Source organism: Lathyrus oleraceus, chromosome 6 (genome assembly GCF_024323335.1).
Source record: "Lathyrus oleraceus cultivar Zhongwan6 chromosome 6, CAAS_Psat_ZW6_1.0, whole genome shotgun sequence".
NCBI classification, from domain to species: domain Eukaryota; kingdom Viridiplantae; phylum Streptophyta; class Magnoliopsida; order Fabales; family Fabaceae; genus Lathyrus; species Lathyrus oleraceus.
In genome coordinates this window covers 140,069,642-140,087,390 of record NC_066584.1, presented here as the reverse complement: position 1 = coordinate 140,087,390, position 17,749 = coordinate 140,069,642, and the positions used below count along the sequence as shown (strand labels likewise).

Sequence of the window (17,749 nt, the reverse complement as noted above, 5' to 3'; positions counted from 1 at the left end):
GCACGTTCATCGCATAATCAAAACATAACATTTGCATTTTGTTTCCAGGGAACTAGAGGATCAGTGTTATAAGCATTTAGAGAGTATGGGATCGAACAAGAGAAGCACGTACTCATACAAGTTCAAAGATCCTAAATTAGACGTTCTACAAGAATTGGTTTCTCAGCTCCATCCAGTCTACAAGATCAACTTTGGGAAGGATTATGCAATCTGCTCAGTCTCTTGAACAAAGAAGCAGACACACTGGTACTTTTGACCTTGGCCCAGTTCTATGATTCGCCAATGAGATATTTCACTGTCCAGGATTTTCAAATAGCACCAATGTTGGAGGAATTTGAACATCTTGTTGGTATTCCCGTAAAAAACAAACTTCCATTTATGGGTGTCGAAGGGATCTTGGAACATGAAGTTAGAGTTGTTGCCCTTCACATGCATAAGAAGGAGGTTACTGCAAACCTGGGAGTGAAAGGAAATACCAAAGGGTTTCCACTCAATTTTCTTATAGAGAGAGCTTACACCTTGTTGGAAGCCCAAAGTTGGGAGGCTTGCTACGCTACTATTGCCTTGTCTATTTATAGAATCGTTCTGTTCCCAAACTTTGACGATTTTGTAGACATGACTGCCATTTGCATCTTCCTCACGAAGAATCTACTTCCTACCCTTCTTGCTGATGTGTTCTATTATCTGACTTGGAGAAGTACAAAGAAGGGAGGAATAGTTTCTTGTTGCACCCCTCTATTGTACACATGGTTGCAGACCCATCTTCCAAATAGGGGTCCCTTTATGGATCAGAAGGATGCTAGTTGGCCCCAGAGGTTGGGATCACTCCGATCTAGCAATATTTCCTGGTACTCTATGGAGTATGATGGTACAAAAATCATATCCAGTTGTGGGGACTTCCCCAACATACCACTCATTGGTACTCGTAGTTGTATTAATGCTAATCCAATCTTTTCCATGAGACAACTTAGGTACCCAATGGAGGGACCTCCCGAGGAGAAGTTTTTGGAAGCCTTTTTTCTGCATGACCTAGGAGTTGAGAATCCGACTTTGTTTGCAAGGATCAAGAAGGCATGGGAAAAGGTCAATAGGAAAGGTAAGGCTGACATAGGAAAGAAGAACTGTATCACCAAAGAGCCATACTTTCAATGGATAAAAGAAAGAGTAAGATCAATCAAGATGCCTTTAAAAATAGAGACGTCTGGTCCTCTTCCCGAGCCTAAACCTACTCATGTCCCAATTGAGGAGGCAAAAGGACTCCGAGCTTCTTTAGAGAAACTTACAAAGGAAAATGAAGACTTGTTGAAGAACCTATACCTGGTCACTAATGAAAAGAATGAGTTTAAATGGAAACTTGAGAGGAAAAAAACTTCGCTTCAGGTAAATGTGGAAAAGGTGGATAAGGAAGAGTATAAGAGAAAAAGAGTCAAGCATGGGTTGGATCATGTAGCGGGGTATTCGTTACCTTTAGATTTATTGACTAAATCAAAAGTAAATCATACAATTCGAGTCGCCACTGGTCCTCTTCCCGAGCCTAAACCTACTCATGTCCCAATTGAGGAGGCAAAAGGACTCCGAGCTTCTTTAGAGAAACTTACAAAGGAAAATGAAGACTTGTTGAAGAACCTATACCTGGTCACTAATGAAAAGAATGAGTTTAAATGGAAACTTGAGAGGAAAAAAACTTCGCTTCAGGTAAATATGGAAAAGGTGGATAAGGAAGAGTATAAGAGAAAAAGAGTCAAGCATGGGTTGGATCATGTAGCGGGGTATTCGTTACCTTTAGATTTATTGACTAAATCAAAAGTAAATCATACAATTCGAGTCGCCACCGCACTTCTAATTATCCAACGGAAAGGTTAGAAAGAGAACAAAAACCGAGAAGTTTTATCAAAACAAAAACTAATAAAAACGTCAAAGATCTGGGTAAGGGGGTTAGTTATGCAATGGGAAGGTTTTAAGCACCCAAAACATCCTTAGTACTCTAAGGGAGCCCTTTTTGCAAATGTTGTATGGTAGGTTGGTATTTGTGAAAATATTTGTGCAAACATGATTGGGGAGATGAGAAGAGAATATACAAATTATTTACAATTTTTGTGTTTGAATGGATAAACCCATTGCCTACGTACCATCACAAAGGTAGGATCAAAACCTCATAGTTCGGGGTAAAAATCTCAAAATAAGTTGGTGAATTGATTGGTCAAAAGCCTTAAGGTCTTTTGTTATCAAAGGGAGAAAACTCAACCTAAACCACAAATCCACCATGTGAGGAGAGCTTCAACATATTAGTGAGGGATCCATCCTATAATAAGTATGGAAGACTTATAGTCCAATCACTAAGGATACAGGTGAGGTTTATATCAACCACTATGATAACTCAAACCTAATAGCTAATGTTTATGAAAAGCTTTGGCAAAAGTGGACATTGGAACCAGAAAAACAATTTGAGTGAGTTGTATTTACAGATTAGAAGTATTCACAAAAATAAAGTCAAAGTTGACTTAAGGTTCAATTCAAAATAAGTATTATGAAAAGAGTTTGAAAAAATCAAAGGCATAATGCCTAGGTTTCTAGTTTGGAAAACAATGTCAATGGTTGCACAAAAATAAGTTTGGCTTGGGTTAGAGTGGAGAGAAGAAGAGAAGGGCTAGTCCTAAATATGCAAAGATGAGAGAAGAGAAATAAAACCCTTGGAGTTCCTTTCTTGAGATCATAAAGATGATCCAAGTTGCTCCTTTCCTTTAAACTTAACAATCAACTCAAGCAATCAATCAAGCTCCTAGGATCTTCCAATTTGGCTTGTCTTTCTCTTAACTTTGATGCTTATGACAATGGTCCTTCTAATCAGCTCAATTTTGGAATCCCTATCACAAGAACAAACAATCAAAAAGTTCCACAATGCAATAATAGAAATGAACAAAGAGAGAGTTTAGATTAGGGGTCCTTTCAAGTCATCTTCAAGATTAAGCATTCTAAAGGCATAAGGCCTAGTTGCTCTTCAACAATTTTAGCATTCTAAAGGCATGAGGCCTAGTTGCTCTTGAAACTCCAATAAGCATATGCAATGTCCTAATTCTAAGTCCTTTCTCCTTTTTGCATTGGGTTCACACAAACAAAAACAAAACAAGCACAAGACAATAGTATATTTACACAATAATGTGCTCAAGTGAGCAAAAGGCAAATAACATAAACATAAACATGAGCTCAAGTGAGCAAAGGGAAAAAGACAATATGAATAATTAAGGAAGAAATTAAATTACATTAAAGTAAATTGCAAGAATTAAATGCTTGAATTAAAAGTTAGTAATTAGTAGTTAGTGTTAGTGTTCCATAAGGCAATTTAGCGCTATGTTAAACAATTGTAAGTGGACTAATGTAGTAGCCACGCCTATCTGAGGCCGGTCAATAAAACTATAGGCAAATAAACACAAGTTAGAGATCATGACTAGTAAGCCAAACTCCTACAACTTGCCATGCCAAAAGAAAAGAAGAATGACCTTGTATGGATTTCAGGTTCTTTGCTTGACCAAGAAGCAACCTATCTTGGACACAAAGCAATTCACTTGATCTTTGATCAAGATGAATTTGATTTGAATCAAAGAAGATTAAGTCTCTCATATGTCAAGGCTAACCACAAATCATTAACTCATTGGTCAAAAGAAAAAGAAGAAGATGAAGATGGAAATGGAATGTACAAAATGGAAGTTCAAATGACATAACCAAAACACATTGATCAAACATGAATGGAATCAACATCAATCAATGGTAAACAGAAGTGAAATGAAGATTAGAAGTCAAGAAAGGTCAAACATATTTTTGGTATTTTTGGAATTAAAATAATACATGAAATAAAATGAACAAATAAAGGTCAAACTTCAAATCCAATTCAAATCAACTTGGATAAGTCCAATTGGATCATCATAAGTCTAACATGGTCAAGCAAAGTTTGAAAAATTTTCTCAACATTTTTTGAAAACAGAAACTAATTTTAAACAATTAAAAATGAAGAAAAATAACATAATTGGACTAAAATCTCAAATAAATCTCAAATCAATTAAGAAATTGATGAGAATATTTTTCATAGATTCATCATCATCCAAAGATGTTAAGAAAATATTTTTGGCATTTTTGAATATCAAATGGTATTTTAAATGAATTAAAAACAATCAGAAAATAAAAAATTCACAAAAAATATTAAATGGAATCACAAAAATCATTAAAAATCATTTTATGAAACTAGAATTTAAGAGAAATTTTTTGCAATTGGTCCCATATTTTTGTGATTCCAAATAAAGAAGTTATGAATTTTTGAAAATAAATGGATTAAAAGAAATTAAAACAGAAATTAAGAAAATAGAAAAAACCACAATGTCTGATCAGAGCTCATTAATTGACGTGGCTGATCAGAAGGCTCCTAGGCGCGCGCTCATGATGCACCTTGGTCAAACGCGTGGTATGCAGCATTAAATGAAGTCATAACAATGCAAGGCCAGAATTAGATCTAGAGATCATCATCCAACGGCCATGGTTTGAACGTGTGGGGACGGTGGTGGAAACCACCGTCTTCTCCGGTGAGAAGGCCAGATCCGGCCACCAGTTGCAGGTTTTGCAACCTCAACTAAAACACGCGATCCATTTACCAAATTAAAGCTGGGGTGATGTACATCACCCCTGTAACCTTAGTTTTTACTCAAGATCCTTATAGAAGAAGAAATCTGAGATTGAAAAACTAGGTGTTCAATTTGAAGTTCACCAATTCACAAAATTAAAGCCACCATTGGCTTGCCTCTCACATGAGGACTTTAAAACACCAAACCAACACAAGCAATGCACAATAATCAGTGAGATTCGAAGAAAAACATTTGAGGTATAAACCTTTGTAGAGCAGATTTTGTGAGCACAATTCAACCAATCCTTTGCTTACAGCTTGATCCTAATGCTTGGTATGAGAGCTAGGCTTAGGAATTAGTGATGATAGTCAACTGATGTTGTTGAAAATCACACTTGAAAAATGAAAGTGAAAACTCAAATTCCTTTGGTGGGAGGTTGGAGAATGAATTCAGCAGGGATTCAGGCGCCTTTAGGTTACCAATTGAGTGAGGCAAAACATTCTATTTATAGCCACAACTGATGCAAAGTGTGAGCAAACTCGTGTGCATGAAATTGGGTCCTCCATGCATGGGCCTATATAGGCGTATGTTAGGCCCAAAACCAATTGCAAATGCAAGCTGAAATGATTATGAAATGGTTTGGACGTGCAGTTTGCAAGGCATATGCTTGTGCAAGAAAATTTAACATGAAATGCATAATTGGTCATAATTGTTCATCTCTTCGAAAGTCCCAATTGGAACATTCAAACATAGGCATGTGAGTAATGGTTAGAAAGGTATTGACATAAGGAAAAAAATTTATGTTGAACAAAAATCCATTTGGAGTTTGGAAAATGTTGAAAACTAGCCATGAAGTTCAAGGTACAAAACATGCATTTGGAAAATTTGCCAAAATGGACCAACTTCAACTCCTTCTGTTTCAATGATGCAAGCCTCAAATGACAAACACTTCAACATAAACGTTGTAGATATTTTCAATACAATCAATTTGGACATAAATTTTGCATCATATGGATTTTTTATGAGAAAGTTATGGGCACTTAAAGTTGGACTTTTTCAAGATTCAATGGCTTTGGTCCAAAGTGACCTATAATGTTTTGTATTATCACATGTACTTATTTTAGGATTATGAAATTTTGTCCAACATAAAAATTGAAGTAGACATCTTAAAATTTCCATTGTACTTGGTCTTACCTCAAAATCATAAAAAATGAAGGAGTTAGATCCTTGGGAAGTTGACCCAAAATTAGGGTTTTAGTCAAAATGACCTATAATGTTTTGAAATGAATGATGACCTTCCAAGTTTCAAATGAATTTTTGATGAACATGAAAGTTCTTCATATGGTTCTTAAGAACATTTTTTCTCTCGGGGTTATCTTCATTTGACAAACACATCAAACGTTAGGGCTTAGTAGATTTCAATTTAGTCAGATGAATTGGCTGATCATCTTCTCAAGTCCAAACTTCAAATCTTGATGAATGAATGATTGAGGAAACTCACATAGGCTCATATATGCACAAAATGATGAATGAAAGAAGTTCCCTTGATTGTACTTGATCATAGGTTAAGGTTGCTTCATGAGCAAGGCACAGTCAATGCAGAGTTGAATTAGGGTTTCCTTGAGAAGCAATCTTCAAACCCTTTGGTTTATCTTGATCAAATTGGCAAATTGAAATACTTGGGAGGCATATATTATGATTTAGAGCTTTGGGAACCATTGTCATGCTTGCTTTTCTTTGAGTATAGGGGCCTCCTAGGAGCCTTGGATCACATGACTGCTTGAGCTTCAAAACAAAACAAGTTAGTGACATATTTTGTGCTTTTGGTTAGTAAACAAAATAAGAAAAGCAATAATATACAATTCAAGCATGCTTGGTGGTCTCAAACCAACTCACACAAGTCCCAACCTAGGGTAATGAGCCAAGATGCTATGATCCTTGAGGTAAATGCAAATGAGCAATGTTATGATGCCATGCGGGATCTTAGGGTCAAAATTAGGGTCTTACAGATGCCCCTATTTAAGGTCATTCTAGCCGGAGATATGAAGGTTAAAATCTTCGTCTCGACGAGGTAGAATGGGCTTAAATAATAACAAAGAGACGAATTTTGGTCCCTAAGAGACCTCATGATGCAAATGTATGTATGCAAAAGTTAATACTCTGTGGGGATATATTTCCACAAAGAAATAAGGAGAAATTGCAAATCCATAAGAGTAATATACTCATAAATGGGACAGAGACTCTAGGGGGATAAAGGGAATGAAATGCGTGAGCAGGTCACGACTTTGAAAACTTGTTGGGAGACACGAAGGGATTCCATGAAAATAAATCAATGGAAAGACTCGGGCTGACGCAAAGATGCCTGTACTGGGGAATATGCCAATACAACAAAATTATCCGCGAAGGATACTTCGGATAAAAATCCGGACTCGGATGGGGAATATCCAAATAAGGGATTCAGCCGAGGAAGAAAAACGAGATATTACCAACATCTAGGTAATAAACTCAAAACGAGACATGTCATCAAAACACCGGTATAAGGGTGAAAGAGCAACATGCTCAGGGAGAAAGAATATCTAAGATCGGTATAAGGGCGAGAGATATCAATCATCCGAAACATCTGAGGAAAACCTAAAAGGCAATATTTCAACTCAGAAAAATTTGACTCCACAAGGGACAAAAAAGTCATAATAGGGAGCAGAAGGAAGGAACACCAGGGATACCGATTACTGGGCATATAATAGGTGACTAACCAAGCGTGAATTAGGGAATATTTCCAAGACACTCATCATTCGAAAAGGAGGGCTGAAAAAGCAAACTCGATTTATAGGATGGGCATTCGATTCCATAAGGAAATATGAATCTTACTCGACTGGGGAAGAAAAAGACTTCGACTGAAGAGCGCATGAGATATATTATCTATTACCGTCAGAACATAGATAACATACTCGCATGGACGATTATCCATAACCGGTTACTGGGTTAATAAAGGATAAATCGACCGAAAAGAAAGGACATCGGGATATCGGCTACTGGGTATAAAATGATGATCAATCAAGGGGAGAAACAATCATTACCAAACAAGGATAAATGAAAGATGACTCGCTGGGGATAAATTGCTTGATCAGAGCAATTATCCAAGAGATATATCATCGGTTACTGGGTGGTATACTCAAAAACGAAGGAATATTGATATCAAATATGGGATAAAGATAACCAACAAATAGGGGATTACATCTACCGGTTACTGGGTAGAAAACCAAAGATGAGAGTATCTGTCATCGCCTTAGGATGAACAAAATCAAGGATTAACTCTGCAAGGGGACAAAATGGGATTTACAAATACCGGTTACTGGGTAGAAAACCACGGAAATAGGACTTACAACTACCGGTTATTGGGTAGAAAGCCACAACATCTGCTGGGAAGAGAATGATCAATTATTGTTTATTGAGCAATTGATCAACTAAACCACAGGGAACTGCAGGGGAAATAACAAGAAAGGAGTCAATCTAGGAACAAAGTAGAGAGACACAATGAAACAAGACTCGACCCAATGAGGATATAACTCAGGGGAGTAATCCCATCCCAATACATATTCTGGGAGGAAACTGAAACAATAATCATCCACGAGGACATAACTCAGTGGGGAATATAGAAGAAAAGATAGACACTTTCTACCTATAGGGCTGACTCTATATGGAGAGATCAGACACAAACATCTGCTTGGGGAAGGACATTTCACCAACAACACGAGATAACAAGCAACGATAAATGGCAAAGAATGCAACATGAATATCTGAATGTTATAATTATGCATGTATATGCATGGTTTTGTATGATTAATGCTGACAAACAGACATATCTAACACAAACAGGTCCAAGAATCAATGGACAAACATCCGGTACAATATTTCAAAAGAGAAAGCCATGCCCACAGGAGAAAATCCAATCTGGTGGGGAAAAACAAGTACCGGGAAACACCAATCACCGCTGAGGATCAAGCAGAGTCGCTGTAGGGGATCAAGACTACTGCTAGGGGAAAAAGCAGAATCGTCGGGGATCAGAGACCGCTGTTGGGGATCGACCAAAGGGCACAACTACCAAAAGCTAGGGATCTTCCAAAAGTTCTCGGGAACTTGCAGAGATGTGGATAAGATCAGTCAAAGAAGAATTCTACTAGGGATCTTATCAGGCAATAATATGAAATTCTATGGGGAACAACCACCAAACAGAAGCACATCAATCAAACATTCACTTCTAACCACTGAAGGAACATCTTTGCTGTGGAGAAAGAACCAATCACTCCACTGAGAAGCTAACAACACATCCTCGCCAAACTAGGATCAGGTAAAGTCTCAGCTGGGGAAACTACAGAGCCATCGTTAGGGATTTGCTGCTGAATAGACAAAAGATCCGATGCAGAGGAAAACTCTACCGGGGAGTACAACACAGATAAAATCCATCGTAGAAGAAACTCTACTAGGGAACTTATCAAGGAAAGATATGAAACTCTGTGGGGAACAACCACCAAAAAGAAGTTCCAAAAATCAACAAATTTCCTCATATCTGTTGGAGAAACATCTCTACCAAGGAGAGAGAACCACTGCTCCGTTGGGGAAGGAAATAAACATCTTCAACACCAGCTCTGCTAGGAGGGAACTATCCAATAAGGAGGGAATAACATATATATCATGCTCTGACCAGGCAACTCCACTGGGGAAAGACTGCTGACAATCATACTAGGGATAACCTGTAGGCGACCCAACTAGGGGAAGGCTAACGTGAGCAACCCTACTGAGGATGAGTGGTGAGCAAACTTGCTGGGGAAAAACTGCAAGCTAACCTGCTGAGGACTTCCACTCATGCTGGGAATTCCTGCTCACTCTGCTGGAGATTTCCAATCACAATAAGGGAAGACCAACTTCCTCGAAGAGATAACATATCAACTTTTATCAATCTATACGGGATTTTAGGTCAGTCCACACAAGGGATGGCAATCATATAATTGATAAAACACAGATACTAAGCTCAGACTCACTGGGGACCTAAGGATGTTAGAGGTATACACATCTCCAAAAGATTAAGGCCAAAACTCCAGACTCTTTGGGGATATCGGTGGAGTATCACCTTCCTCTGCGATCACGGAGGAGACAACCTGAAAGATGATGAAGAGGATACAAATATGCTAGGAATACGAACAAATGTCTTACTCTTTCAGAGATCGTACTATCCTTGGGAGAGCACTGAAGATGTTCCATATATCCTTTTCAGTCATTGTGAATGTTCACTTTGTTTAAAAACAATTTTACAAAAAACTTTATTTGTTTAAAACAATGATATTTATCAATTAAAACATGCAAACATTTCTTAAACAGAACCAAATAAGAGTGCAAAGAATTGGATAAAGGCTCAAATTTATTTGATGGAATGGTAGCCCGCAAATGGCAAGACTCCATGGATCTTTACAAATTTGAAATTGGTGATATATATTGGAAAAAAAGGGCTACATTGAACATAATGACCATTTCTCCACCAACTCTGAATTCAATGTATTCGAAGCTTCAGTTGACGATGACTGAGCGAGAATCTTTGATAGATGACAACTGTAGAGCAAAGTCTTGTCAGGATGCAGTTACTTGCCAAATCCCTAATTTTTGCCTAGATTTCCCCAAGGTGAGGTACTCAATCTAGCGGGATATATATATATATATATATATATATATATATATATATATATATATATATATATATATATATATATTTATGTCTCTAACTTTTGCCTGGACCGCCCTTTCGGGTTTTCAATCCACCGAGACGCTCATTTTTGCTTAAGTCGCCCTTTCGGGTTTTCAACTTAGCGAGCTATTCTGTTTTTAGGCGAAGTATTTCTTGACTGCATCTGAATTCATAGGACGAGTGAAATCCTCCCCATCCATAGTTGTAAGTATCAAAGCACCGCCTGAAAAGGCTCTCTTAACAACGTATGGACCTTCATAGTTTGAAGTCCACTTGCCCCTGGAATCGGGCGCGAAAGATAAAACTTTATTGAGCACGAGGTCACCTTCTCGGAACACACGAGGCTTGACCTTCTTATCAAAGGCTTTCTTCATCCTTTGCTGATATAACTGACCATGGCACATGGCAGTTAATCTCTTCTCTTCTATCAAATTCAGTTGGTCATAACGACTCTGAACCCATTCAGCCTCAGTCAACTTGGCTTCCATCAAGACTCTCATTGATGGGATCTCAACCTCCACGGGGAGCACATCCTCTATGCCATATACAAGAGAGAAAAGGGTTGCACCTGTTGAAGTGCGGACAGATGTACGATAACCATGCAAAGCAAATGCCAGCATCTCATGCCAATCTTTGTACGTAACAACCATCTTCTGAATAATCTTCTTGATGTTCTTGTTAGAAACTTCAACAGCCCCATTCATCTTGGGTCTATAAGGAGAAGAATTATGATGTGCAATCTTGAACTCGCTACACAACTCTTTCATCATCTTATTGTTCAAGTTAGATCCATTATCAGTAATGATCTTGTCTGATACACTATAACGGCATATGAGTTGATTCTTGATAAACTTCACAACCACCTGCCTGGTCACATTTGCATATAATGCCGCTTCAACCCACTTGGTGAAGTAATCAATTGCTACGAGAGTAAATCTATGATCGTTCGACGCCTTTGGCTCTATCATGGCAAACATGTCAATTCCCCACATGGAGAAAGGCCATGGTGATGAAATAACATTCAGAAGTGTCGGGGGAATATGAATCTTATCCGCATGAATCTGACACTTGTGGCATTTCTTCATATATTTGCAGCAATCAGACTCCATTATCAGCCAATAGTTGCCTGCTCTCAACATCTTCTTTACCATAGCATGTCCATTGGAATGAGTACCAAATGAACCCTCGTGGACTTCAGTCATTAACAGGTCTACTTCGTGTCTATCCACGCATCTGAGCAGAACCATGTCAAAATTCCTCTTATAAAGCACATCGCCATTGAGGTAGAAACTGCCAGATAATCTCCTCAAAGTCTTCTTGTCTTTAACAGATGCCCCAGGCTGGTAAATCTGACTCTGGAGAAAGCACTTAATATCATACTACTATGGCTTATCATCTTTCACTTCTTCAACTGCAAATACATGAGCTGGTCTATCCAAGCGCATCACAGTGATATTGGGAACTTCATTCCAGAATTTCACCATAATCATCGAAGCAAGCGTAGCAAGAGCATCTGTCATCCGATTCTCATCTCGAGGAATATGATGGAAGTCAACCTCTATAAAGAAAGTTGAAATCCTCCTCGCATAATCTCTGTATGGGATAAGGCCAAGCTGATTCATCTCCCATTCACCCTTAATCTGATTAACAACAAGGGCCGAATTGCCATAAACGTCAAGATGTTTGATCCTAAGATCAATACACTCTTCCAAACCCATAATACATGCCTCATACTCCGCCATATTATTCGTGTATTTGAAAGTTAGCCTTGCTGTAAAAGGGAAATGTGTGCCCTGATGAGTAATAATCACTGCCCCAATACCATTTCCATATTGATTAACAGCGCCATCGAATACCATACCCCATCGGGAACCAGGCTCTGGCCCTTCATCGAGCATAAGCTCATCGCAATCCTTCATTTTCAAATACAGAATCTCCTCATCTGGGAAGTCGTACTGAACAGATTGATAATCCTCAATTGGTTGATGTGCCAAGTGGTCAGCCAAGATACTACCTTTAATAGCCTTCTGAGCTCGATACTCAATATCATACTCAGACAACAGCATCTGCCAACGGGCAATCCTTCCAGTTAAAGCAGGCTTCTCAAAGATATACTTGATTGGATCCATTTTGGATATCAACCAAGTCTTATGATTCAACATATACTGGCATAAACGCTTAGCAGCCCAAGCCAAAGCACAACATGTCTTCTCAAGCATTGAGTATCAAGACTCACAGTCAGTGAACTTCTTACTCAAATAGTATATAGCATACTCTTTCTTCCCTGGTTCATCTTGCTGACCCAATACACAACCCATAGAGTCTTCAAGAACAGTCAAGTACATAATCAATGGTCTCCCTTCAACAGGCGGAGACAGAATCGGAGGCTCAGACAGATACTCTTTAATACTATCAAAGGCCTTCTGGAAATCCTTGGTCCAATCATGACGCTGATCTTTCTGGAGGAACTTGAATATTGGCACACATGTGGCAGTCATGTAGGATATGAATCTCGAAATATAATTCAAGTGGCCAAGAAAACCTCGAACTTGCTTCTCAGTTTTGGGCGCAGGCATCTCTTGTATTCCTTTGATCTTGGCAGGATCAACTTCAATACCTCTTTTACTGACATTAAAGCCCAATAACTTGCCGGAACGGACTCTAAATGTATACTTGTTCGGATTCAGGTGGAGTTTGTACTTCCTCAAACACTGAAAAAGCTTCAACAAGTGCTCTACATGTTCAACTTCCGTTCTTGACTTCGCAATCATATCGTCAACATATACCTCGATCTCCTTGTGCATCATATCATGAAACAAGGTAGTCATAGCGCGTTGATACGTGGCTCCGGCGTTCTTCAAACCGAAGGGTGTCACTCGATAACAGAATGTTCCCCAAGGTGTGATGAATGTTGTCTTCTCCATATCCTCGGGTGCCATTTTGATCTAGTTATAACCGGAAAATCCGTCCATAAATGAGAAGACATTGAATTTAGTTGTATTGTCTACCAACATATGAATGTGTGGTAGAGGGAAATCATCTTTCGGACTAGCTTTATTCAAGTCTCTATAGTCCACACACATTCGGACTTTTCCATCTTTCTTAGGCACGCGCACAATATTGGCCACCCATTGAGGATATGTAGAAGTCACCAGAAACCCGACATCAATTTACTTCTGAACTTTTTCTTTAATCTTCATTGCCATATCAGGATGAGTTCTTCTGAGCTTCTGCTTCACAGGCACACACTCAGGCTTCAAAGGCAGGAAATGTTGCACGATATTAGTATCTAGACCAGACATGTCTTCATATGACCAGGCAAAGACGTCGACATATTCTCGTAGCAACTCAATCAACCCCTTCTTCACAGATTCTTCCAGGAGTTCCCCAATCTCACTTCACGAACACAATCCTTAGACCCCAAGTTGACTGTTTCCAGATTCTCAAGATGTGGCTGAATGATCTTTTCTTTGTGCTCAAGCAGACGGGTAATCTTATTAGGAATCTCTTCAACATCATTTTCTTCTGCCTCAAATACAGGGAACTCAAAGTTGGGAGATGGTGTTGGATCATTATGTTCAATGGGTTTGATCAACCTGCATAATGATTTTGGATATAAAAGAGATTTCAGATTTCAAACAAAGCAAATAATTATGCATATGAAAATATTGATTTTATTCTCTTTTTTAGGGTTTTTTAGTGATCACCAATTTCATGCAAAAAGCAAAAAGGAAAAATAATTTGGAAAAACAAACATTTAACATGTAATTATTGAATGAATATCATTGTATTAATGTGCCAACAATGTCATCACTTCTCCTTTTGGCATGGGAGAAGGGTTTTCAAACAAAAGTGAACACATTACGTGGACTTATGGAATACTGTTGGAACAACAACAGCGACCCAATTATTGCAGACTCCTCCAGGGATGACAAAGTTGCCAGAATCTTCCTCTGCATCATCTTCCACTATAGCAGCAGCCTCTTGGTCTTCGACCGTGTGGATGAACCTTCCACTCTGAAACAACCCATGCTCATTGAAAATGCCTGAAGAATACTCTATGCCAGCCCAGGATTTATTGTCTTCCAACTTAATCATTTGTCCTAAACCAGTAGTTGCGCCATGCTCAATGGCCAACTTCGCATCATTGTAGGACGCAAATGAAGGAGTTCCTTTCTTTAAAGGCACATTAATAGATAAGGCTTGGAACGGAGTCCCAACCTCATCCTCAGCGTCTATGTAAGAAAAGGAAGACAAATGGCTTACCAAGAGAGCCTTTTCTCCCCCTATCACCACCAACTTTTTATTCTTGACGAATTTCAACTTCTGGTGTAGGGTGGATGTCACGGTGCCAGCCTCGTGAATCCATGGTTTGCCAAGCAAGCAGCTATATGATGGGTGAATATCCATGACCTGAAAAGTGATATGGAAATCACTAGGTCCGATCTTGATTGGGAGCTCAACCTCGCCAATCACATTTTTCCTGGATCCATCAAAAGCTTTGACTACCACTCCACTCTGCCTCATGGGAGGCCCCTGGTAAGAAAGTTTGGTCAGAGTGGATTTTGGCAACACATTTAGTGATGATCCTGTGTCTACCAGCACATTAGACAAGGCATCATCTTGGCAGTTCATGGAGATGTGTAGAGCCAAATTGTGGTCTTTTCCCTCCTCGGGAAGATCAGCATCGCATAAGCTCAAGTTGTTACAAGCAGTAATGTTTGCAACAATGCTATCAAACTGTTCAATTATGACATCGTGATCCACATATGCCACGTCCAACACCCTCTGCAAAGCTTCGCGGTGTGGTTCAGAGTTCATCATCAAAGACAATATAGATATCTTTGATGGAGTTTGAAGCAGCTGATCGACAACATTATATTCGCTCCTCTTGATGAGCCTCAGCATCTCATCACAATCCTCTTTCAATATGCCATTCTGGCCAACAGGGATAGGAGCTCTAGCAACAACGGCAGGTTTATCAATAACAAATGCCGGATTCGGAGAAGAAGAAGAAGTCCCCACAGGACTAGCAGAATTATCAACAACATCAGTTCTTCTCGGGATGTCTACATGGGGTTTCGGCGGCGCCGAGAAAACACGACCACTGCGGGTCACACCACTAAAATCTGATATACTTGTAACAGAATTGGAGGGCAACAGCACCTCCTTCCCATCTTCTAATGCAACCGCATTATATCGGTAGGGAACAACTCTATCTGAAGAGTACGGAATAGGGCCCACCGGCTTGATAATAAGAGATGGAGAGGCCTTCTTCTTGCTGCCATCATATCTGACAACAACAGGTTCTGGCATTCTGAATACAGGTGATATAACATTAACTTCATCCTCCTCACGATTCTGAAGTATCTCAATCACACCCTGATCCAACATCTCCTAGATGTCCTTCCTAACTTGGCGACATCCTCTCTCATTGACAGTGCACACTCGAAAGCTGTCATGGTCATGCTCATAATGACTGTATCCACATAACAATCTATGCATCTCGACCAACGACTGTCTGATATGGCTGACATATCGGACTTTGTACTTGCCAGGGCAACCCTGGACCATGTTAAACTGCAGCCTTCCCATGCTCGGGCAATGGGTTCTTCTTAACATTCGGACCTACGTCCTCGCAAAACAAAATCCCACTTCTTACAAGGTCTTGAACCTTGGTCTTTAGGGGATAACAGTTCTCCACATCATGTCCGGGAGCACCGGAATGATAAACACAGTGAAGCTCGGGCTTGTACCACCACTGAGGGTTGGTCGTACAGCATGTGGGTCACGTGGAGTAATCAGCTTCCTTTCAATCAATGAAGGATATAGTTCAGCATAGGTCATTGGAATTGGATAAAAAGTGACCCTCTTCCTATCATAGCTGGTGCTGATATTGTTGTTGTTTCGAGGCTGGTAGGCCTGCTATTGCGGACGATGCTGTTGTTGTTGATATTGTTGATGTTGTTGTTGTTGATGTTGATAATGTTGATTTTCCCTGAAAGCAGGTTCTATATGAGCCACCTGGTGCTGGTTACTGGCAGGGCACACAGTCTTCCTCTTCATAAAGGGCCTTCTCTTAACATGGGAGGACACAACATATGCCTCTCCCTCCTTCTTCTTTGCAAACCTCTGGGCAGACGTCCTTCACGGAATCCTTCCTCTAGTCGCATCCCCATGTTCACCATCTTAGTGAAGTCAGAGGGAGCACTAGCTATCATCCTCTGGTAGTAAAATGAACTCAAGGTCTTCATAAAGACCTTGGTCATTTCCTTCTCTTCAAGTGGAGGCACAATCTGTGCGGCCAATTCACGCCACCTCTGGGTGTACTCCTTAAATGTTTCCTTCTCCTTATGGGACATAGCCCTCAGCTGGTCCCTATTGGGAGCCATATCAACGTTGTACTTGTACTGCTTGACGAAAGCTTCGCCAAGGTTGTTGAAGGAGCGGATGTTCGCACTATCCAGACCCATATACCATCTTAATGCAGCACCAGACAGGCTGTCCTGGAAATAGTGGATGAGGAGTTGATCGTTGTCAGTCTGAGTTGACATCTTGCGTGCGTACATCACAAGATGGCTGAGCGGGTAAGTGTTTCCTTTATACTTTTCAAAGTCAGGCACTTTGAACTTGATAGGAATCTTGACATTTGGCACGAGGCACAGCTCAGCAGCAAATTTACCGAAGAGGTCCTTCCCTCTTAGAGTTTTCAGTTCCTTGCGCAACTCAAGGAATTGATCATTCATAGCATCCATTTTCTCGTAGACATATGGGCCTTCAGATGGCTTAGAGTGATAAATGGTGTCATCAACTCTGGGTAACATGTGCACAACTGGAGGTGGCACAACAAGGACCAGGCTAGATGTCGGCATAGAAGCAAAGGTTGGGGCAAAACCCTCTGGCACAAAATTCGCGGGCATCCCCCAGGGAAACCCGGTTGGCATAGCAGATAGAGCGAAATGAGCACTGGCGGCAGGCACAGTAGAGGAAGCAACCTCTGAGATGACCGTCCTCTGGGGAGGAGTTGCAGGTGTTGGAGAAGACTGACTTTGGGAGGCCAGGAATGACTCCATCAGGGAAGTCAACCTAGCCACTTCCTCCTTAAGTTCCCTGTTTTCTTGTTCAAGATGATCCATTAGCTTTGAAGAATTGGCCCTGGTGTTGTACCGGTGCGTCAGCTTGTCTTCAAAATAAATGAAGAACACAGAGTTAGATCACTGATCAAGAAGCCCTGAACAAAACCTGCTTATGCATATGATGCATGCAATGCTTGTGCATATGATTTATTTTTATTCAGAGGAACTCTTAGAGATCTATTTATAAATATTTGTAAATATTAATCTTTTAGACATATAATGGAATATTCATATCAATGATATTTGGAAAAAAATTTTACACCAAA

General features: G+C 39.8%; 1 protein-coding gene across 1 annotated transcript in view; it reads left to right on the top strand.

The window, feature by feature from the left end:
* Positions 1–282: 282 nt before the first annotated feature.
* LOC127094439 (uncharacterized) overlaps positions 283–17,749 on the top strand; it is a 34,483-nt gene continuing 17,016 nt past the window's right edge. Inside the window, exon 1 of the mRNA XM_051033272.1 lies at positions 283–1,380. Within this exon, the coding sequence (XP_050889229.1) occupies positions 283–1,380 (1,098 nt within the window). The remainder of the gene's footprint in view (positions 1,381–17,749) is intronic.